We start from the raw sequence: 22,638 nt of genomic DNA, 5'->3' as shown, positions 1-22,638 counted from the left end.
AGAAACTGGAATAGAGCTGCGATTGGGCTCACTCCAGGTTTGAGCGCAAGAAACCGGACACCCGAATCCGAGGTTGTATGGGAACTGTCCGAGTCCGAGATTGTATGGGAACTGTTTGCCCCACAGCAGAAACCAGAGGGCAGGAGATTGCAGGTCTCCTGGCCACCACTGACACTCGAAGGCACAGCAGCAGATTAGAACTCGGAGTCACCACAAGAGAAGGGACACCTGTAAAAAGGCTCGAGCTGGCTGCCATGTGGGTAGTGTCCATCTAAAAGGACAGATTGAGAAAGGACCTTGTGTGAAGCTTCAGGCAGCAAGGGACAGAGAATTCAATGCATAAAGTAAGGCTTCTAACCACACCTGGCTAGGGGGATTAAAATTGCTTCCAGGTTGCCCAGATTCCAAAGACCACCTGTCATCTGTGTACCTGTGTACCTGAACTTCTCCAGTAAAAGTAAAGAGACTGCAACCCTGTGTGCTCCAATTCTTTCCTGCATCTCAACACCTACCATCCCTTACCAATTGCATCGGAAGCCCTGGGGACCAAGCTCTACCTGTGGGGAGCTATACCAACTCTGCTGCAATACCATCAGCCCCAGTGGCTGAGTACCACAGGTGGCATCACGAACACTTCCATTCACGAACACTTCCAGAGGACGAAGCTTTCCATAGCAAAACGTGCGCCTGGTGTGGTGGCTCCCTGGCTGTTGGCTTACACAAGGTAATTAAGATCAATGCATGGTTTGATGGGCTTTCATTATGTATGTGGTATATGTTTGCTCTGCTCGCGGTAGTGTTCCGGCATCCTACTTATTCTTGCTTGCACAAATTATTTATATTAATGACTATGCACTTTATATTATGCAATATTATGTAATGCATGGTTCCTATTGCTAGCAGATTTAGCAGACAGACTACATTTCTAGAGCACTGGTGTTCATCGGTTTTTGATTGGTTATACATGTATGTCTCCATCCATATGGGAGATTATTGGCTATAGGCCCCTTTTGTGCCTTATCTAGATTATGCCACTTTAAAGCCATTCCAACTGCTTTTCCTCTTTCTGTACTTTGGTGTTAGGGTTGGCGGAACGCACCGAATATATATTTATTAGAAATAGTAGGTGCGTTCGCAACCTGGGATGCACCATGCAGGAAAGAACCTGCTGCTAGATATGGCTGTACAAAATAGTAGTATAAACAAACTCTGTTACTTCACAGAGTCTGTTAGCAAAGAGAACGCTGTGCCCTGTTTAGCTCACAGAGGAACACAGCTACTTAGTAGAGCAGGTAGTGGTCATGCAGTCAAATGCAAACACGCAGCTCCTCTCCGGTGGAGCCGGAATTCTATGGCTATACGCCAGCCCTGAATCCACTCACATGAAACTCCTCACCGGAGGTGCCAGCATTCTAGGGACTTATTTCAGCCGGGTCCCTGACTGCATACAAACACGACCACACTGGCCCTGAGCTCATACATAAATTGATACTAGCGCATGCCCGTGCGGTCATGAGAACCTTTTATAGCTGTAGCAACTTCAGGACCTTCCCAGAAGAACCAATGGAAGACTGCCACAGAACTTGATCAGGTACAGGACCTTCCTGGAGAACCAATGGAAGTTGCTGCAGTACCTGAACATGTGACCCTTGATCTCCATTGAGAGATCTTACCCTGGGCATGCTCAGTGTGTGCAAAGCAGGACTTAGTCCCAGAAAAGCCTGCTCGCCACAGACCAGTGCATGGTACAATAGCAGAGCCTGGAGAGGCAGCAGTAACCCTTTGCACAGTATCAGATTCAGTGAGACGCAGGCTCCACTGTGGCTGATGCAGAATGGGAGACCACAGCAGACATGGTTCGAGATTCCCTCTGTGCAGCGGCGGGAACTCGACTCCTAACATGATCCCCCCTCCTTGAGTCTCACTATGCTCAAAAGCTGCAATGAGCAGCGGAGCCCGAATGTGCTCCACAGGTTCCCAGGTTCTGTCCTCTGGGCCATGACCCTTCCAGTCCACCAGATAAAATTTCTGCCACATACCACCTTACACCCCACGATAGCATTCACCTCAAACTCTTCCGTGGATGAACCCGACGTCCCGGCAGATGACTCGGAAAACCGTGACAAATGGACGGGCTTTAAGAGAGAGAGACGTGGACAGTGTCGGTGACACCAAGGCGCAGAGGAATGGCCAAATGGTAGACCACAGGGTTGACCTGTTCCAGAACCTTGAACGGGCCAATGTAGCTACGCGCAAACTTAGTGGACTCAACTCGCAGCCTGATGTTACGGGCGGAGAGCCACACTAAGTCGCCAGGAGCAAAGGTTGGAGCGGGGCGCTGGTGTGTTTCAGCAGAAACCATCATTCTCTCCTTGGAGGCCCGGATGGCATCCTGTGGGCGGTCCCAAATGCCACGTGCCTCCACCGCCCAGTCTGCCATCCTAGAATCGGTGGATGACACGGGCATGGGCACAGGGACATATGGATGCGGGCCGTAATTAAGGAGAAAAGGAGTCTGCCCAGTGGAATCGGCTACGGCGTTGTTCAAGGCAAATTCCGCCCAAGGTAGCACAGATGCCCAGTCATCCTGCATAGCAGAGACAAAATGTCGCAAGTATGTCACCAGAGTCTGGTTGGTCCTCTCTAGCAACCCATTCGTCTCGGGATGATATGCAGAGGAGAGATTCAACTCTATGCTGAGTAAACGACAGAGCTCTCTCCAAAACCGAGACGCGAACTAGGGACCCCGGTCGCTGACAATTTTATCAGGCATTCCATGTAAACAGAAAATATGCTTTATGAATAACGCCGCCAAGGCCCGTGCAGAAGGTAACCGTGGAAGCGGCACCAAGTGCCCCATCTTAGAGAAATGATCGGTGACAACCCAGATAATGGTGCAGCTATGAGATTTGGGTAAGCCCACCACGAAGTCCATCCCAACCATCTCCCAGGGCCTGTCTGCCACCGGCAGGGGGTAAAGCAACCCAGCAGGCCATTGCTGAGAAGACCGATTCTGGGCGCAGGAAACGCCCGCCCGAATATAGTCCCCGACGTCATGGGCCATATGTGGCCACCAGTATGTCCTCGCCAAAAGCTCAGATGTCCTTTTGGTCCCAAAATGCCAACCCACTCTGGACGAATGAGCCCAAGAGAGAACCTCCGGTTGCAAATTCACTCGCACGAAAGTCTTGCCCGGGGGCACGCACTCTAGCGAAACAGGAGCCACAGTTCTCAAGCTCTCAGAAGGGACAATAAGCCGAGGCTCCTCCTCCCCCTCCTCAGATGACACTACGGAGTGGGAGCGAGCGTCGGCACGAATGTTCTTCTCCCCGGGGGGAAAATGGAGAGTAAAATGAAACTGGGAGAAGAACAGGGACCATCTAGCCTGGCGAGAATTCAGCCGCTGGGCCGTCTGTAGATATACCAAGTTCTTGTGGTCAGTGAATACCTGGAAGGGAAAGCGAGCTCCCTCCAAGAGGTATCTCCACTCTGAGAAAGCCAACTTCATGGCTAGCAACTCCCTGTCCCCGATGGAATAATTCCTCTCCGCTGGTGTGAAGGTCTTGGAGAAGAAGAAGCAAGGATGCTTCCGACCTTGAACATCCTTTTGGAAAAGAACTGCTCCAGCACCAATGGATGAGGCATCCACCTCCATGATAAATGGCTTATCTACATCGGGGCAATGTAGAATGGGAGCGCTAGTGAAGTGTGACTTAATCGAGAGAAAGGCCTTGGAGACATCCTCCGACCACAACTTGGGATTTGCTCCCTTCTTGGTGAGGGTGTTACGGAACCCCTCAGCACCCAGATTATGTTGTACAGTTATATGTATGTATAATAGGTTCCATGTGAGATGCATATCCCTAATGCATCAGCCCACAGGCTGCGCCCCTGGACAGAGGGGACAAGATATCCCCCTTCTGACCTCCCCCACCTTTGTAATTCCCACAGTAAATATCAGCAGGCTCCAGCCCCCTGCGGCTATTGTAATATATGTCTGGCCTGCCGCTTTTCAATGGGCCTGCGCTCTGTACCTGTCAGTCGCACCAGGCATCGTCTGACACAAAACTTCTTTTGGCCAGGGGTAACTTATGATGTTCGTCAGTACTGCCAGACCTGTGACAGTTGCCGGCGCATTGGCAAGAGGGGAGGTCGATGCAAGGCCAAATTATGCCCCCTCCCCATTGTGGAGGAACCATTTAGCCGAGTAGTGGTCGATCTGATAGGGCCGTTAGCCAAACCCAGTCCGTAAGGGAAAAGGTATTGACAGTGGTAGATTATGCCACACGGTATCCAGAGGCAGTTGCGTTACCTAACATACTGGCAGAGACGCTGGCGGCTGCCCTGCTCCAGGTTTTCTCACGGGTTGGATTTCCCTGGGAGATTATCTCGGACCAGGGTACCCAGTTTACAGCAGAGGTGACCAACCAACTGTGGAAGCTGTGCGGCGTAAAGTCCATTAGAAGCGCACCGTACCACCTGCAAACCAATGGGTTGTGTGAACGCTTTAACGGGACGTTAAAACAACTCATTAGCACTTTTACAAGGACCTACAGGGACTGGGAGAAATTCTTGCCACACCTCCTGTTTGCCTATCAGGAGGTGCCCCAAGAATCCAAGGGGTTCTCCCCGTTCTAACTGGTATACGGGAGGCGGGTAAGGGGACCCCTAGACTTAGTGCTAGAACACTGGGAAGGGGAGGGCATCAAATAAGGGGTACCTATTGTACCCTATGTGCTGGAATTCCGGGACCACCTACAGGAGCTGACCCAGGCTGTACGTGGGAACATGCAGGTGGCCCAGCGGCGCCAGCGCGTATTGTACGATCGGAGGGCCAGAGAACGCACCTTGGAAATAGGACAGAAGGTCCTGATGTTAGAGCCCACTAGGCAGAACAAGTTCCAAGCTGCATGGCAGGGGCCCTACGAGGTTGTGGGGAAAATAGCCAACACCACCTATAATGTCGCCGATTGTGACGACCCCAGGGTTATCTGCATGTTCCACGTGAATATGCTGAAGCCCTACCGGGAGCGCCTTGAAGAGTTAGTGGCCATTTGTTCACCTGAAGCAGAAGATTTAGCCGGACTTCCCTTGCCGGATGTCTTAGGTAAAAGGACTCCTTCTGACCTCCCCCAACTTTGTAATTCCCACAGTAAATATCAGCAGGCTCTGGCCCCCTGCGGCCATTGTAATGTATGTCTGGCCTGCCGCTTTTCAATAGGCCTGCTCTCTATACCTGTGTGATATATATTCTGTGTCCTGTGAGTAAAGTGTTGTCACACTGGAAATACGTGGAGAAGCAGTGATCTTTTATATGTAACCAAGGAATTCCAGCCAGCGTCCTTCATTCAGACTCCAGCCAATCCAGAGTGGACCTCCTGAAACACGGGGTGGTACTGAAAGAGGTACTCCAGCACGGTAGACCCCGTTACAGAGGGCAACCAAGGGAGCTACCAAAGTTGAGAAGTGTGGAATGAACTGGCGATAGTAATTAATGAACCCCATAAAGCGCTGCACCGCTTTAAGTGAATGGGGTTCCTGCCAGTCTATCACAGCCTGTAGCTTGGCAGGATCCATAGCCAAACCCTGGGCAGAGATGATATAACCAAGGAAAGGCAAGGACTCCTGCTCAAACACACACTTCTCCAACTTGGCGTAGAGGGAGTTTGCCCGTAAGAGGTCGAAGACTTTGCGAACATCTCTCCGATGGGAGTCAATATCTGGAGAGTAGATGAGAATATCATCCAGATGGACTACGACCGAGGTGTTGAGCATATCCCGGAAGATGTCATTCACAAGGTCTTGGAAAACGGCTGGGGCATTACAGAGCCCGACGGGCATCACCAGATATTCATAGTGCCCATCCCTGGTGTTAAAAGCCGTCTTCCATTCGTCCCCCTCACGGATGCGAATCAGGTTGTTAGCACCCCGCAGATCTCATTTTGTAAATACCCTTGCTCCCCGTAGCCTATCAAAGAGCTCAGATATCAGGGGTAGTGGGTACTTGTTCTTAACGGTGATGGCGTTAAGACCCCTGTAGTCTATGCATGGACGTAATTCTCCACAGCCCCTGCAGGTGACACTGACTTCCTAATGAATCCTCTTGCCAGATTCTCTTGGATGTACTGAGACATTGCCTCCATCTCCGGGAGAAATAATGGATACACTTGACCCCAGGGAGGCTCAGTACCAGGCAAGAGGTCAATAGGACAGTCATAGGGGCGGTGAGGCGGAAGGGTCTCCGCAGCCCTTTTGGAGAACATGTCCGCATAGGGCCAATAGTGCTTGGGGAGATATGAGGAGAATGGTAGCGTAGCCATGCTATCCCCAACAGGACCTCATCAACTCCCTCAGGAAGGACTAATAGAGAGATAATCTCCTGATGTGATGGAGACACAGAAAGAGTGAAAGGAATGGTTTGGTGTGTAATCTGTGAGGGTAGTGTCGACCCATTTACCACTCGAACGGTTACTGGTTTGGCGAGCATCACCAGGGGTATTGCGTGTCGCTGGGCGAAAGCGGATGACATAAAATTACTCTCCGCCCCAGAGTTCACGCATAGCTCTACCATAAGAGTGGATGGGCCTATGGTAATTGTCCCCTTGAAGGACAACTTAGAGGCAAACGTCGCCGTGTCTAGTGTACCTCCTCCAACTGCCACTAGACGCTGACGTTTCCCCGACCGCTGAGGACACTTGGGGGCAAGATGTCCTGACTTCCGGCAAACATCACAGACCTTAAGTGCACGAGTGGACGGGGACTTGGACCCCGCTCGTGACCCCTCTATGGCCTCATGTGACTTGCACACCTGGACCAGAGATTCCAAAGGTCTGGCGAAGGTGGGAGCCAGCCGAAACCTCTGCCTACACTGGGCTCGCTCCAACCTTCACTTGTGAAAACGAAGGTGTATGCGTATTGATACAGCTATGAGCTCCTCCAGTGTGGCGGGAATCTCCCTAGTGGCCAAAGCGTCCTTCACATGGTCATGAGGGTTTTATCTGGCCACTCCAACTCAGACGCTAATGTCCGGAAGTGGATGGCAAAATGGCTGACCATGGTCGAACCCTGAGTCAATGCCAGCAGTTGGAGGGCCGTATCATGGGTGACTTGAGGTCCTACAAAGACCTGTTTCAGAGTGCCCAGAAACCGAGGAACACTCTGCACCACATGATCGTTGCGCTCCCACAGCGGCGTAGCCCACTCCACAGCTCTGTCCGACAGGAGATTATGAATCCCACCTTTCCCGCTCTGTGGGAAAACGTGCAGCCAGGAGCTCGAGATGTATACCACATTGGCTCACGAAATCCCTACAGGACTTACTGTCCCCAGAGCATTTTGCAGGCAACGGGAGGTGTGAGATTAGGTCGGAACAGAGGTGGCAGTGGGTAAAGCTGCTGCAGCCACGCTAGCAGCCTGAACAGCTATTGCGGTAACATCCACCGCCGAGGTTGCACGCTCGAGAGACGCCAACCGGCCCTCCAGCAGCTGGATGTACCCCTGCAATCGCTGTTCATCCGCCATTACTTAGCCAGATCCTGGCGCTAGTATACTGTTAGGGTTGGCGGAACGCACCGAATATATATTTATTAGAAATAGTAGGTGCGTTCTCAACCCGGGATCCACTGTGCAGGACAGAACCTGCTGCTAGATATGGCAGTACAAAATAGTAGTATAAACAAACTCTGTTACTTCACAGAGTCTGTTAGCAAAGAGAACGCTGTGCCCTGTTTAGCTCACAGAGGAACACAGCTACTTAGTAGAGCAGATAATGGTCATGCAGTCAAATGCAAACACGCAGCTCCTCTGCGGTGGAGCCTGAATTCTATGGCTATACGCCAGCCCTGAATCCACTCACATGAAACTCCTCACCGGAGGTGCCAGCATTCTAGGGGGTTATTTCAGCCGGGTCCTTGAATACACACACACAAAACTCCTCACCGGAGGTGCCAGCATTCTAGGGGATAATTTCAGCCGGGTCCCTGACTGCATACAAACACGACCACACTGGCGCTGAGCTCATACATAAATTGATACTAGCGCATGGCCGTGCGGTCAGGAGAACCTTTTATAGCTGCAGCAACTTCAGGACCTTCCCAGAAGGACCAATGGAAGACTGCCACAGAACTTGATCAGGTACAGGACCTTCCTGGAGAACCAATGGAAGTTGCTGCAGTACCTGAGCATGTGTCCCTTGATCTCCATTGAGAGATCTTACCCTGGGCATGCTCAGTGTGTGCAAAGCAGGACTTAGTCCCAGAAAAGCCTGCTCGCCGCAGACCAGTGCAGGGTACAATAGCAGAGCCTGGAGAGGCAGCAGTAACCCTTTGCACAGTATCAGATTCAGTGAGACGCTGGGACTGACGTCTCTGCTGAGCAGGCTCCACTGCGGCTGATGCAGAATGGGAGACTGCAGCAGACATGATTCAAGATTCCCCCTGTGCAGCGGTGGGAAGTCGACTCCTAACATTTGGTTTCCCTATTTTTATGTATTTTTATAAACCTGTATGGTTTTTTAGTGTTGTGAAAAAATAAAAATTATTCATCAATCCAAGAAAGGCGTTAGTATTGGTGGCTATTTGTGGAATTTGCTTATATTTGGAAAGTGTATTAGTGAGTTCACTTATTGGTGTTTATAAAGAAGATATGCTCTAAACAATTTCAAACTCAGATCTAGCCTGCACGTTTGTAAAAAAATAAATAAAAATAAATAAATGATAATGTGCAACAGCTCTGCACACAGCTTATTTTCACAGCCACAAAATTACAACGTGGGATATGGCATGCTGAATCACGGTAGCAACAGCAAAAATATTTTACTGTGCAACAGCTCTACACACAGAACAATTTCACTGCCACAAAATTACAATGAGGGATATGGTGGGCTGTATCACATTTAGCAACAGAAACATTTTTTCTTTTAATCTGCATAAGCTATGCAGACAGTTGAATTTCACCGTCAATGAATGACAAGGTGAATGACAACTTTCGGAATTTTTTATTTTTTATTTATTTGATAAAATTTAGCTTGTGTTTCTGATCACGAATCCGAATGTGCCATACTCATGACGATTTTATGTTTGGCAATCATTTTTAGCACAAATTCACTCATAACTACTAGTGATGAGCGAATATACTTGTTGCTCGGGTTTTCCCGAGCATGCTCAGGTGATCTCCGAATATTTGTTAGTGTTCGGAGATTAAGTTTTCATTGCCTCATCTAAATGATTTATAGCTACTATCCAGGCTGAGTACATGTGGGGGATGCCTGGTTGCTAGGGAATCTCCACATGTAATCAAGCTGGTTAATAGCTGTAAATCATTCAGCTGCCGCAATGAAAACTTAATCTCCGAACACTAACATACTCGGAGATCACCCGAGCGCGCTCGGGAAAACCCAAGCAATGAGTACACTCGCTAATCACTACTCATCAGTACTTTGGTTCCTCTATGGTTCACTGTCGTCTAATAATGACTGATAACAACAGTAACAATGTGGCAAACAGTAAGCTCCACATTGGGGAAAAAAATCCTTCCCAACTCCACTGACGGAAGTCAGACTAGTTCCCTAGATCAATGCCTTATCAAGGAATCTAGTGTAAATAACCTGTAACATACTTTTCAAGAAAAGCATCCAGTCCCTTCTTAAATTTTAGTAATGAATCACTCATCACAACATCATAAGGCAGAGCGTTCCATAGTCTCACTGCTCTTACAGTAAAGAATCTGCGTCTGTTATTGTGATTAAACCTTCTTTCCTCTAGTCGTAGAGGATGCCCCCTTGTCCCCGTCTCAGATCTACGAGTAAAAAGATCATTAGAAAGGTTACCCCTTAGCATTAATTTTTCAAAACTAAATAACCGCAAGTGTAATAACTTGTGTTGGTATTGCAGACCCCCCAGTACTCTAATAACCTTGGTCGCTCTTCTCTTTACCCACTCTAGTTGAACTATGTCTTTCTTATACACCGGAGACCAGAACTGTACACAGTATTCTAAGTGTGGTCACTCTAGTGACTTGTTTAAAGGTAAAATTATGTTCTCCTCATGAGGTCTAAGGGATAAGGTTTCTCCTTGTGGAGAGTGACATACCAGCTCTGGCTTGTCAAGGTAAGGAGGCTTATTCGCCATGCAATGCTCCTCTGGGAAATTTAATATGCAAATTACCTCTTCAGAGAAAAAAAGGACTTGAACTCTATAGCACCACCTGTTGGAAGTAGCCTCCTGTAATATAAAATTGTCCTCCTCTGTATTGATTACCCTGCAGAGTTTAGTGTCATCTGCAAATATTTAATTTCTACTTTGTATGCCCCTACAAGGTCATTAATAAATATGTTAAAAAGAAGCAGGCCTAATACTGACCCCTGTGGCACCACACTGTTAACTGTGACCCAGTTCGAGTGTGTTCCATTAATAACCACCCTTTGTTTCCTATCCCTGTGCCAGTTCTTAACCCACTTACAAATTTTCCCCTATCCCCATTATTCTCATTTTATGTATCAACCTTTTGTGTGGCACCGTATCAAAAGCTTTTGAAAAGTTCATATACACCACTTCCACTGCGTGTCCTTGGTCCAGTGCGAAGCTTACCTCTTCATAGAAGCTTATCAGATTAGTTTGACAGGAATGGTCCCTAGTAAATCCATGTTGCTTTTGGGTCATGAGGTTATTTTTCTTCAGATACTCCAGTATATCATCCAGAATACCCTCCAGGATTTTACCCACAGTAGAAGTTAAGCTCACTGGCCTATAATTTCTTAGTTCAGTTTTTGTGAACTTATTAATTTATTGATGATGACTCCGGTGTTGTTTTTATGTACTGTTGATTGCTCTGGTGATGTATTCATGTACTGATGATGAGTTTAGTTTCATATTCATTTACTGATGATGTTCTGGTGATGATTATAGGACATCAGATATGTTATCACTATGTGAATACATCACCAGAGCCATCAATAGTACATAAATTCAGCACCAGAACAAACATCACTACATTAAGATGTCACTACAACCACCATCATTACAGGAATAAGAGACCAGAACCACCATTAATACATAAATACATCTTCAGCACCACTATCCATACAAGAATATGGGACCAGAACCACTATCAGTTTTTTTTTTTTGGAAACTGTATTTGTTGTATGACAGAAATAAAAAATCATTCATATCCCTTTATAATGCGGTAAGTTTAGCTTCCATTGCAGTATCTGCAATGCCCAGCGTAAAAGAGGTGGTGGGGGAGAACTGATCATCACTGGGCCCTGAGGTGCAGCGGTGTTCTCACTGAGCAGTGATGAGGCAGTGACCCAAGAAAGTTCAAAGTAAACATAGTTTTAATGTCCAAACTTACAAACAAAACAAACGGTATCCTCCAGATCGCAGCCGGGAAACAAGGCAGTCCGCAAATGCATCTGGCTCCGAGGGTGACTGCACCAGTGTGTTATGCTGTGGGGTGCCAGGAGTTCGCTAAGCTTGGTTCTGTGTTCCCTCACCCAGGCTGAGGTTTTGCAGACCCTTCTGCTCTGCACCTTGCAAACTCCACACTGACACCCTCAACCCAATGGAAAACACGGGAGGAAATAGACCACTCCACTACTTTCCTGTAGTCCATTTCAAAAATGAAAAGCCCTTGAAAGGTTTTCCTAAATTTGCCTTGGACAAATAGCTTGCCCAAGTCCAACACTCACTTTTATTCTGCATTGCAATCACAGCTATGCCAGAGACTGCAATGCACTTCCATGGCCTCAATATGCTTCTTGGTGCATCCTGGGGGACACATAGCGACCTTCACATATGACCCCGGTCACTGTATCACAGCCCCCTGCTTGCAAGCCTTACAGTGGTCCCATGGTCTGCCGCTATGGGTGCAATATTCTTGCCTCTTAGCTCTCTCTTCCTCTATCAAGTGAATCTATATATTATTCACAGACTACTACTCTCTTGTTCTATCTTCAGTGTACACCACATTCTGCCTGGAGTAGTTGTCCAAAGTTTTAGCCCTTTCCCTCCCTATTGCTAATGCTGTGCAATGAAGTTCTCTCTAAAGCATGTAACAACTTAAAAGGGCTGTTACATTTCCTGTCTCAGCTTTTATAGTGGCTCTGATAGTATCAATTAGCAGTCAATTATGAGGGAGAACGTGATGTGATTTCTTCAAAGCATTATGTGAAAGCCCTTGTCATCATGCCTGAAGTTATACGAGCCCTCTCTGCCTGATTCAATCCTTGGCAATGTGTGAAAGGGCAGAAGGTACCGAGATACCAAAAACATTGCTTCACAGATTGTTAAATTTGCAGAGACCTGTGAATTTCATAAAATTCAACACAAATGGATTTGCATTGAATTGATTCACTCCTCTCTATTATAGCTAACTTTCTCTCACCTTGAATTTGTCAAGACCTTTAAATAAAATTGAGACACTTGGGAATTATGTTGTGAATTTGAATGGGGTTGTGATAATTGATATTTGTAACTTGCATTAAACATGTATACTTTGATTATAACGCATGCATTAGAAGACCGTCTAGTTCGGCGCTAATTTCAGCTTCCAGTCATTTAGGTGTGGTAGAGCTTTGCATTGTTTCATGTTTTTTTCCTCTTTCAGTCCCCAGTATAAATAAACAGTGTATTATTTGTTGGAGAGACTAGCTTCCTGCCAGCCTGAATAATTGCCAGTGATTTCCTATTCTGGGCAGAAGAGGGAACGCCAATGGAATGCAGCGTCTAAACCGGAAGCTTATGGGAATACCGAACAGGCTCAATGCTTGGAGGCACTGAAACATTTTTATTAATGGATTCATGTAAAGATTTGTATCCTGTTCTGGGTGTTTTGCACATATAAGTAGCACAAGCATTGCTCTCCTAACGCTTATCTTATTCTCCTTTGCTTCCTTTCCTTTTCCTGAGAGGTTTAGGAATGTTGGGGGCGTTCTCCTGCACAGCCGCTATGTCTGGAGGTCCCTCCTTTATAGGTCACTCTTCAGCATCACTTTTTGTCTGGCCGAACAGGAACTCACCTCATTCTTCCATTAAGTTGCTGGAAATATTATCTCATTTTCCTCTTGTGAATCAGTGTTTTCTGGATTTCCATAAGTGATTCTCATTATTTCCTTTGAATATTATGATCTTTGTCACAAAAGGAATAAGTCAGGTCTCTGTTTGGATCCTTATTCATATGTGCCAGGTAAGGAGCGTCCTAATGTTCTGTGGATTCCTGCTGCTATATAATTCCAATATTACCTTTTCAGTTCGGTGATTTTTGTTTTTTAACTTTTACTTAATTCTTTTTTTTTAAACTTGATTGACATTTCATGACAAGCAGATGTTTTCCTGTTTTCCTTCTATTATTGCTTCTAAGCCGCACACCATTTCTGACTCACATTCTAGTGTTTTCTTCTTCTTCTTCTTCTTCTTCTACTCATGTCAGATAGATAAATTTCATGTGTATCACTGGGATAAAACAACTGTAGTGACTTGCAAAAGTATAATTATTATTAATATTAATATTTATTATAGCTCCATTTATCCCATGGCGCTTTACATGTGAGGAGGGGTATATGTAAGCAGGTTGCGGGATGCAGTGACTGACAGAAGGCAGAGCAAGGGTTAACAAATATAACAGTTTTAATTTAACAGGGGATTAACTCCTCGCAGGGAGATAAATGGTTAAATGAGGGTTACACAGTTCAATGGCAAGCAACAGGCAAGGTTAATAAGCAATAAACAAGATAATGGCAGGTCTTTAAATCACTTATCGGGTCAGAGGCTTCCCAGTTCACAACTGAAGCTTTGAAGGCAGTGGCACCAAGAATGACTGGAGCAGTTCTGTTCCAGTGGGGTCCTGCAAACAGTCTGTTTTCTGGTGGCAGAGGTCGGTCTCCGGTACCTTCCGCTGAGCCCCTAGTCCTTACGTTGGTGCGGCAAAAACAAACAGGGTCGCAGCAATGACAGAGTCCAATGTGGACTGGCAAGTGTCAACTGGCAAGGTAGGTCGCAAATGTCTGTCCAGTACCCAGCTTACTTTATGTGGCACATGCGCTGTACTCACAGTGACGGAGCGCACGTGTCTCTCTCTAAGCAGCTACTGTCACCTGAATGGCTGCTCTGCTCGGCTTGTGCTGCCCTGCGCATCCACCGATACCAGTAAATCTCTCACGCAGTAGGTCTCTCACACAGCTGTCCCAGATCTGTGCTCTGCACATCCATCAGTCTTAGGGAACACACCTCAGAATTCTACACCTGGCCCCCGCTCCTCTGTGCGAGCACCGCACTCTGCACCGCCGGGCACCCGGCGCTCTGCACACACACTGTCTCACCGCTGCGCCTACTGGAGCATGGCTCCGGCTGCCTCTCTCACTGTGGAGCATGCTGCACACCTGTCTCCGCTATCACTGCCATCGGGGAACTCATTCTTTCTTCGCACGCTTTCTCCTCACTGCCTGGCTTAGCCACACCCCCTTTTCCTGGGTCATGGGGCCTATCCTGTGGCCTATTCTTTCCTCCAGGCAACATGGGATGCAGCCTCAGCAGTTCCGGACCCAGCATGATGCAGGCACCTGCAGCCTGGTCTTCCTCCTTACATATACATAATAAAAAACAAGTACAATAATCTTAATACAAATCACAACTGATACATGAGGAGAGAAGACCCTGCCCACGAGGGCTCACAATCTACAAGGGATGGGTGAGAATACAGTAGGTCAAGGCAGAGCTGGTCGTGCAGCGGTTTGGTCGATCGTTGGCTACTGCAGGTTGTAGCCTTGTCGGAAGAGGTGAGTCTTCAGGTTATTTTTGAAGGTTTCGACGATAGGCGAGAGTCTGATGTGTTGGAGTAGAGACATGGCCGGCTCCAGGTTTTTGAGGGCTCAGGGACAAGAGTCTCAGTGGGCCCCCCTTTAACACATACCACGATTCATGATGCACAGATACAGCAGAGAAATATAGGTATAGTACAATGCCAGATTTCACTTCTTACATGAGTGATAGCTATTGTACATTATACAATACCATACAGCAGAGGGGATTTATATAAGTCAACCACTTATATGCCAATTTTTGTGACCTACTCCCTCTTCCTCAGTTACCAGTAGGCATTTTTTTGTAAGCTGAACTTGCTGCAAATAAAAAACTGGATGCATTGAAAATGGCAATTTTTTTATGGAAAACTTTTTAAACTAAACATTAGAAAGTATTAATGTGGAACTTTTGTAAAAGTGCAAAATGGGTAGCATATAGCACAGCCACGTAGCATATAGCACAGCCACATAGCATATAACAGAGCCACGTAGTATATAACACAGCCCACGTAGCATATAGCACACCCACATAGCATATAACAGAGCCACGTAGTATATAACACAGCCCACGTAGTATATAGCACAGCCCACATAGTATATAGCGCAGCCCACGTGTATAGCACAGCCCACGTAGTATATAACACAGCCACATAGTATATAGCAGAGCCAAGTAGTATAACACAGCCACGTAGTATATAGCACAGCCCACATTCTATATAGCACAGCCATGTAGTATATAGCACAGCCCGCGTAGTATATAGCACAGCCTGCATCCCCCCAAGAATGGCCCCACAGTCCAATACTCACAGTTATAGTAAAAAAAAACACTCCTCACCTCTCCTCGTGCCCACACTGCTCCCTGCTCCTGTTTCAGTGGCTGCCTCTGCACTGCCTGGCACACAGTGAGTGCGCGATGATGTCATCATGCACCCGCAGTGTCAGAGGCAGAGCGGGGAATGATGGGAGAGGGAGCGTCATCTGACGCTCCCTCCTCCATCAATGCTTTCAACTGTACCGGCAGATGCCGGTATAGTTCAATGCGGCGGGGGAGTCGGAGCTGGCGGCAGGTGGCCCCCCTGCCTCACAGGGGCCCCATAGCGGCTGCGTGATGTACCGTTAGCTGAGGGCTCCTGGGGAGCGGGGGCCCTAGGCAGCTGCCTGCCCCTAACGCCGGCACTGTGTCCTGTCTGCACCATGAATGGGCCCTCCGTCTCACCAGGGACCCTGCACTTGCCCAGGTGCACCAGGTGTGGACGCCTGTTGTGAACTCCGTTTTCAGGTTCCCTCTTGTGGTCACAGATGGTATTGTGTGTCTTTGGTTTTTTGGCTCCCCCTGGTGGTTTGGTTTATTATCCTGCGGGTCTGCTGGATCAGCTGCCTCGTTATTCACCAGGGAGGCTCCTATTTAGCTCTGCTTCACTTCCACTTGTTGCCGGCTGTCAATGTATTCAGTGCTATTCTGATTACTCCTGATTATCTCGTTTTCTGCCTCTTCAGGATAAGCTAAGTTCTGTTTGAATATTTTTTGCTCATGTGCCTGCAATATGATTTCTGTGTATGATGAGTCTAGTCCAGCTTGCTAACATGTGATTTCTTTTTGCTGGTAAGCTCTGGGGTACGGAGTTGCTTCCCCCGCACCGTTAGTTGGTGCGGGGGCTCGAGCAATCTCTGCGTGGATATTTTGAATAGGGTTTTTTATTGACCGCACAGTTTCCTTCCTATTTTCTGCTATCTAGTATTAGCGGGCCTCATTTGCTAAATCTGATTTCATCTCTGCGTTTGTGCTTTCCCCTTAACTCACCGTTAATATTTGTGGGGGGCTATTCTATATCTTTGGGGTCTTCCACTGAGGCAAGTGAGGACTTACTTTCCCTCCAGGAATAGTCAGTTTCTCAGGCAGTGACGAGACGTCTAGGATTTTTAGGTAACGTTCCACGGCTGCCTATAGTTGTTTGCGGATAGGATCAGGTTGCGGTCAATCTAGTTACCACTTCCCCAGAGCTAGTAGTCTGTTCAGTTACTTAGCTAGTCCGACCTGCGATCCTTGCCACTAGGATCATAACAGTACAGCCGGCCTATAAAGTGTTTATTTCATGGCAGAAGCAGGAGAAAAGAAGCTTGGAGATATATATTTTTTTTTTTTTTTGCTGCCGTGTGTCTAGCTGCTCTGTGTCTGGCTTCTCTCCTCCTCTTAATCTTGGTGTGGCTCTGAGTTCAGCTGCTGATATGGATATCCAGAGTTTAGCCTTCAGTGTAGATCATCTTGCTGCAAGGGTACAAAGTATTCAGGATTTTGTTGTGCACAGTCCTATGTCAGAGCCTAGAATACCTATTCCGGAGTTGTTTTCTGGAGATAGATCTAGGTGTTGTGATTTTGCTTTTTGCTCCCTCTAGTGGTCATTAGTGATTTGACTCTGGAGCGTCTGTCTTTTCTTATTTCCTCACCTGGGCCGTTAGTTCAGGGGCGTTGCTATTTAAGCTCCGTGGACCTTCAGTTCAATGCCTGGCATCGTTGAAATCAGAGCTAATCTGTTGTGCTCTTGTCCTTTGATCCTGGTTCCTGTATTTCAAGCTAAGTCTGCTTCTTTGCTTTTTGCTTTGGTTTTGTTTTGTATTTTTGTCCAGCTTGTTCCTATCTGTATCCTGACCTTTGCTGGAAGCTCTAGGGGGCTGGTGTTCTCCCCCCGGACCGTTAGACGGTTCGGGGGTTCTTGAATCTCCAGCGTGGATTTTTATAGGGTTTTTGTTGACCAGATAAGTTATCTTGCTTTATTCTGCTATTAGTAAGCTGGCCTCTCTTTGCTGAACCTGGTTCATTTCTGTGTTTGTCATTTCCTCTTACCTCACCGTTATTATTTGTGGGGGGCTTGTATCTTGCTTTGGGGTCCCTTTCTCTGGAGGCAAGAGAGGTCTTTGTTTTCTTCTCCTAGGGGTAGTTAGATTCTCCGGCTGGCGCGAGTCATCTAGCGATCACCGTAGGCATGATCCCCGGCTACTTCTAGTGTTGGCGTTAGGAGTAGCTATTTGGTCAACCCAGTTACCACAGCCCTATGAGCTGGATTTTTGTATCTCGCAGACTTACACGTTCCTCTGAGACCCTGTCCACTGGGGTCATAACAGTATGCCAGGCCTTGAATTAAATGTTTAATGCATTGCAGAAGTGGGATTATAAGAAAGAAAATTTTGAGGTTTTTTTTTTTCCCTCTCTCATTTTTTTTTTTTTTTTTTTTTCTTTTCCCCTTTACCTCAGAGTGGCTTAAGCTTGCTGCAGACATGAATGTCCAGACCTTGATTACAAGTGTGGACCAGCTTGCCGCTCGTGTGCAGGGTATACAAGATTATGTTACCAGAAATCCTAGGTCTGAACCCAAGATTCCGATTCCTGAACTGTTTTCAGGAGACCGATTTAAGTTTAGGAATTTCAGGAATAATTGTAAATTGTTTTTGTCCCTGAAACCTTGTTCGTCTGGAGACTCTGCTCAACAAGTAAAAATTGTTATTTCATTCTTACGGGGTGACCCTCAAGATTGGGCTTTTTCGTTGGCGCCAGGAGATCCGGCATTGGCCGATATTGATGCGTTTTTTCTGGCGCTCGGTTTACTTTATGAGGAACCCAATCTTGAGATTCAGGCAGAGAAAGCCTTGCTGGCTATGTCTCAGGGCCAGGACGAGGCTGAGGTGTATTGCCAAAAATTTCGGAAATGGTCCGTGCTGACACATTGGAACGAGTGTGCACTGGCCGCTAATTTTAGAAATGGCCTTTCTGAGGCCATTAAGAATGTTATGGTGGGTTTTCCCATTCCCACAGGTCTGAATGATACCATGTCCCTGGCTATTCAGATTGACCGGCGGTTGCGGGAGCGCAAAACCGCAAATTCCCTCATGTTGTTGTCTGAACAGACACCTGATGTGATGCAATGTGATAGAAAAACCGCAAATTCCCTCATGGTGTTGTCTGAACGGACACCTGATTTGATGCAATGTGATAGAATCCTGACTAGAAATGAGAGGAAAATTCATAGACGCCGGAATGGCTTGTGCTACTACTGTGGTGATTCTACACATGTTATCTCAGCATGCTCTAAACGTATATCTAAGGTTGTTAGTCCTGTCACCGTTGGTAATTTGCATCCTAAGTTTATTCTGTCTGTAACTTTGATTTGCTCATTGTCATCTTATCCTGTCATGGCGTTTGTAGATTCAGGTGCTGCCCTGAGTCTTATGGATCTCTCATTTGCTAAGCGCTGTGGTTTTATTCTTGAACCATTAGAAAATCCTATCCCTCTTAGGGGTATTGATGCTACGCCATTGGCAGAAAATAAGCCACAGTATTGGACACAGGTTACCATGTGCATGACTCCTGAACACCGCGAGGTGATACGTTTTCTCGTTCTACATAAAATGCATGATTTGGTTGTTTTGGGGCTGCCATGGTTACAGACCCATAATCCAGTCCTTGACTGGAAGGCTATGTCAGTGTCTAGTTGGGGCTGTCTTGGTATTCATGAGGATTCCCTGCCTGTGTCTATTGCTTCTTCTACGCCTTCGGAAGTTCCGGAGTATTTGTCTGATTATCAGGATGTCTTTAGCGAGTCCAGGTCCAGTGCATTGCCTCCTCATAGGGAATGTGACTGTGCAATAGATTTGATTCCAGGCAGTAAGTTTCCTAAGGGAAGACTGTTTAATCTGTCGATACCTGAACATACCGCTATGCGCTCATATATCAAGGAGTCTCTGGAGAAAGGACACATCCGTCCGTCTTCTTCCCCTCTTGGTGCGGGATTCTTTTTTGTGGCTAAAAAGGACGGATCTTTGAGGCCTTGTATTGACTATCGGCTTTTAAATAAGATCACTGTCAAATTTCAGTATCCTTTGCCGCTGTTGTCTGACTTGTTTGCCCGGATTAAGGGTGCCAAGTGGTTTACCAAGATAGACCTTCGTGGTGCGTACAACCTTGTGCGCATTAAGCAAGGGGATGAATGGAAAACCGCATTCAATACGCCCGAAGGTCATTTTGAGTACTTGGTGATGCCTTTTGGGCTCTCTAATGCCCCTTCAGTTTTTCAGTCCTTTATGCATGACATTTTCCGGAACTATCTGGATAAATTTTTGATCGTTTATCTGGATGATATTCTGTTTTTTTCTGATAATTGGGACTCGCATGTGGAGCAGGTCAGGATGGTCTTTAAAATTTTGCGTGAAAATTCTTTGTTTGTCAAGGGCTCAAAGTGTCTTTTTGGTGTACAGAAGGTTCCCTTTTTGGGGTTCATTTTTTCCCCTTCTGCTGTGGAGATGGACCCAGTCAAGGTCCGAGCTATTCTTGATTGGACTCAGCCCTCGTCAGTTAAGAGTCTTCAGAAGTTCTTGGGTTTCGCTAACTTCTACCGTCGTTTTATCGCTAACTTTTCTAGCATTGTGAAACCTTTGACGGATATGACCAAGAAGGGCTCCGATGTGGTTAATTGGGCTCCTGCTGCCGTGGAGGCTTTCCAGGAGTTGAAACGTCGGTTTACTTCGGCGCCTGTTTTGTGCCTGATAAGTGGACCAGCAGAGTCATTTCCGAGGTTCATTCCTCGGTGTTGGCAGGTCACCCAGGAATTTTTGGCACCAGAGATCTGGTGGCCAGATCCTTTTGGTGGCCTTCCTTGTCTAGGGATGTGCGGTCATTTGTACAGTCCTGTGGGACTTGTGCTCGAGCTAAGCCTTGCTGTTCTCGTGCCAGCGGGTTGCTCTTGCCCTTGCCTGTCCCTAAGAGACCTTGGACACATATCTCCATGGATTTCATTTCTGATCTTCCGGTGTCTCAAGGCATGTCTGTTATCTGGGTTATATGTGATCGCTTCTCCAAGATGGTCCATTTGGTTCCTTTGCCTAAGCTGCCTTCCTCTTCCGATCTGGTTCCTGTGTTTTTCCAGAACGTGGTTCGTTTGCACGGCATCCCTGAGAATATTGTGTCAGACAGAGGTTCCCAGTTCGTTTCCAGATTCTGGCGATCCTTTTGTGGTAGGATGGGCATTGACTTGTCGTTTTCGTCTGCTTTCCATCCTCAGACTAATGGACAGACGGAGCGAACTAATCAGACTTTGGAGGCTTATTTGAGGTGTTTTGTCTCTGCTGATCAGGACGATTGGGTGACCTTCTTGCCGTTAGCTGAGTTTGCCCTTAATAATCGGGCTAGTTCTGCCACCTTGGTTTCGCCGTTTTTCTGCAACTCTGGTTTCCACCCTCGTTTTTCTTCGGGTCATGTGGAACCTTCTGACTGCCCTGGGGTGGATTCTGTGGTGGATAGGTTGCAGCGGATCTGGAATCTTGTGGTGGACAACTTGAAGTTGTCACAGGAAAGGGCTCAGCGCTTTGCCAACCGCCGCCGCGGTGTGGGTCCCCGACTACGTGTTGGGGATTTGGTGTGGCTTTCTTCCCGCTTTGTTCCTATGAAGGTTTCCTCTCCCAAATTTAAACCTCGTTTTATTGGTCCTTACAGGATATTGGAAATTCTTAATCCTGTATCCTTTCGCCTGGATCTTCCTGTGTCGTTTGCTATCCACAACGTGTTTCATAGGTCCTTGTTGCGGCGGTACGTTGTGCCTGTGGTTCCTTCTGCTGAGCCTCCTGCTCCGGTGTTGGTTGAGGGCGAGTTGGAGTACGTGGTGGAGAAGATCTTGGATTCTCGTCTCTCCAGGCGGAGGCTTCAGTACCTGGTCAAGTGGAAGGGCTATGGTCAGGAAGATAATTCCTGGGTGGTCGCCTCTGATGTTCATGCGGCCGATTTAGTTCGTGCCTTTCACGCCGCTCATCCTGATCGCCCTGGTGGTCGTGGTGAGGGTTCGGTGACCCCTCACTAAGGGGGGGGTACTGTTGTGATTTTGCTTTTTGCTCCCTCTAGTGGTCATTAGTGATTTGACTCTGGAGCGTCTGTCTTTTCTTATTTCCTCACCTGGGCCGTTAGTTCAGGGGCGTTGCTATTTAAGCTCCGTGGACCTTCAGTTCAATGCCTGGCATCGTTGAAATCAGAGCTAATCTGTTGTGCTCTTGTCCTTTGATCCTGGTTCCTGTATTTCAAGCTAAGTCTGCTTCTTTGCTTTTTGCTTTGGTTTTGTTTTGTATTTTTGTCCAGCTTGTTCCTATCTGTATCCTGACCTTTGCTGGAAGCTCTAGGGGGCTGGTGTTCTCCCCCCGGACCGTTAGACGGTTCGGGGGTTCTTGAATCTCCAGCGTGGATTTTTATAGGGTTTTTGTTGACCAGATAAGTTATCTTGCTTTATTCTGCTATTAGTAAGCTGGCCTCTCTTTGCTGAACCTGGTTCATTTCTGTGTTTGTCATTTCCTCTTACCTCACCGTTATTATTTGTGGGGGGCTTGTATCTTGCTTTGGGGTCCCTTTCTCTGGAGGCAAGAGAGGTCTTTGTTTTCTTCTCCTAGGGGTAGTTAGATTCTCCGGCTGGCGCGAGTCATCTAGCGATCACCGTAGGCATGATCCCCGGCTACTTCTAGTGTTGGCGTTAGGAGTAGCTATTTGGTCAACCCAGTTACCACAGCCCTATGAGCTGGATTTTTGTATCTCGCAGACTTACACGTTCCTCTGAGACCCTGTCCACTGGGGTCATAACATCTAGGTTCCTGAATTTTAAGAACAATTGCAAGTTGTTTCTTTCTTTGAAACCTTGTTCCTCTGGGGATTCTGTTCAGCAAGTTAAGATTATTATTTCTTTCTTGCGTGGCTATCCTCAAGATTGGGCTTTCGCATTGGCTCCAGGGGATCCTGCATTGCTCAGTGTGGATGCATTTTTTCTGGCCCTTGGATTGCTCTATGAGGAACCTAATCTTGAGAACCAGGCTGAAAAAGC

The 22,638-nt window shown here is 47.2% G+C and overlaps 1 protein-coding gene across 2 annotated transcripts in view; it reads left to right on the top strand.

Moving 5' to 3' along the window:
• Window positions 1-12,508: 12,508 nt before the first annotated feature.
• LOC143806308 (protein Shroom4-like) overlaps window positions 12,509-22,638 on the top strand; it is a 471,342-nt gene continuing 461,212 nt past the window's right edge. For both annotated transcript variants that reach the window (XM_077286552.1, XM_077286551.1), the window contains exon 1: window positions 12,509-13,182. In XM_077286552.1, coding sequence (XP_077142667.1) covers window positions 13,120-13,182 — 63 coding nt within the window. In that variant the 5' untranslated portion in view covers window positions 12,509-13,119. The remainder of the gene's footprint in view (window positions 13,183-22,638) is intronic.

The sequence above is a fragment of the Ranitomeya variabilis genome, chromosome 2 (genome assembly GCF_051348905.1).
Source record: "Ranitomeya variabilis isolate aRanVar5 chromosome 2, aRanVar5.hap1, whole genome shotgun sequence".
NCBI lineage: Eukaryota > Metazoa > Chordata > Amphibia > Anura > Dendrobatidae > Ranitomeya > Ranitomeya variabilis.
Note: the sequence above shows the minus strand (reverse complement) of the source record. Positions and strands in the feature narration are given on the sequence as shown.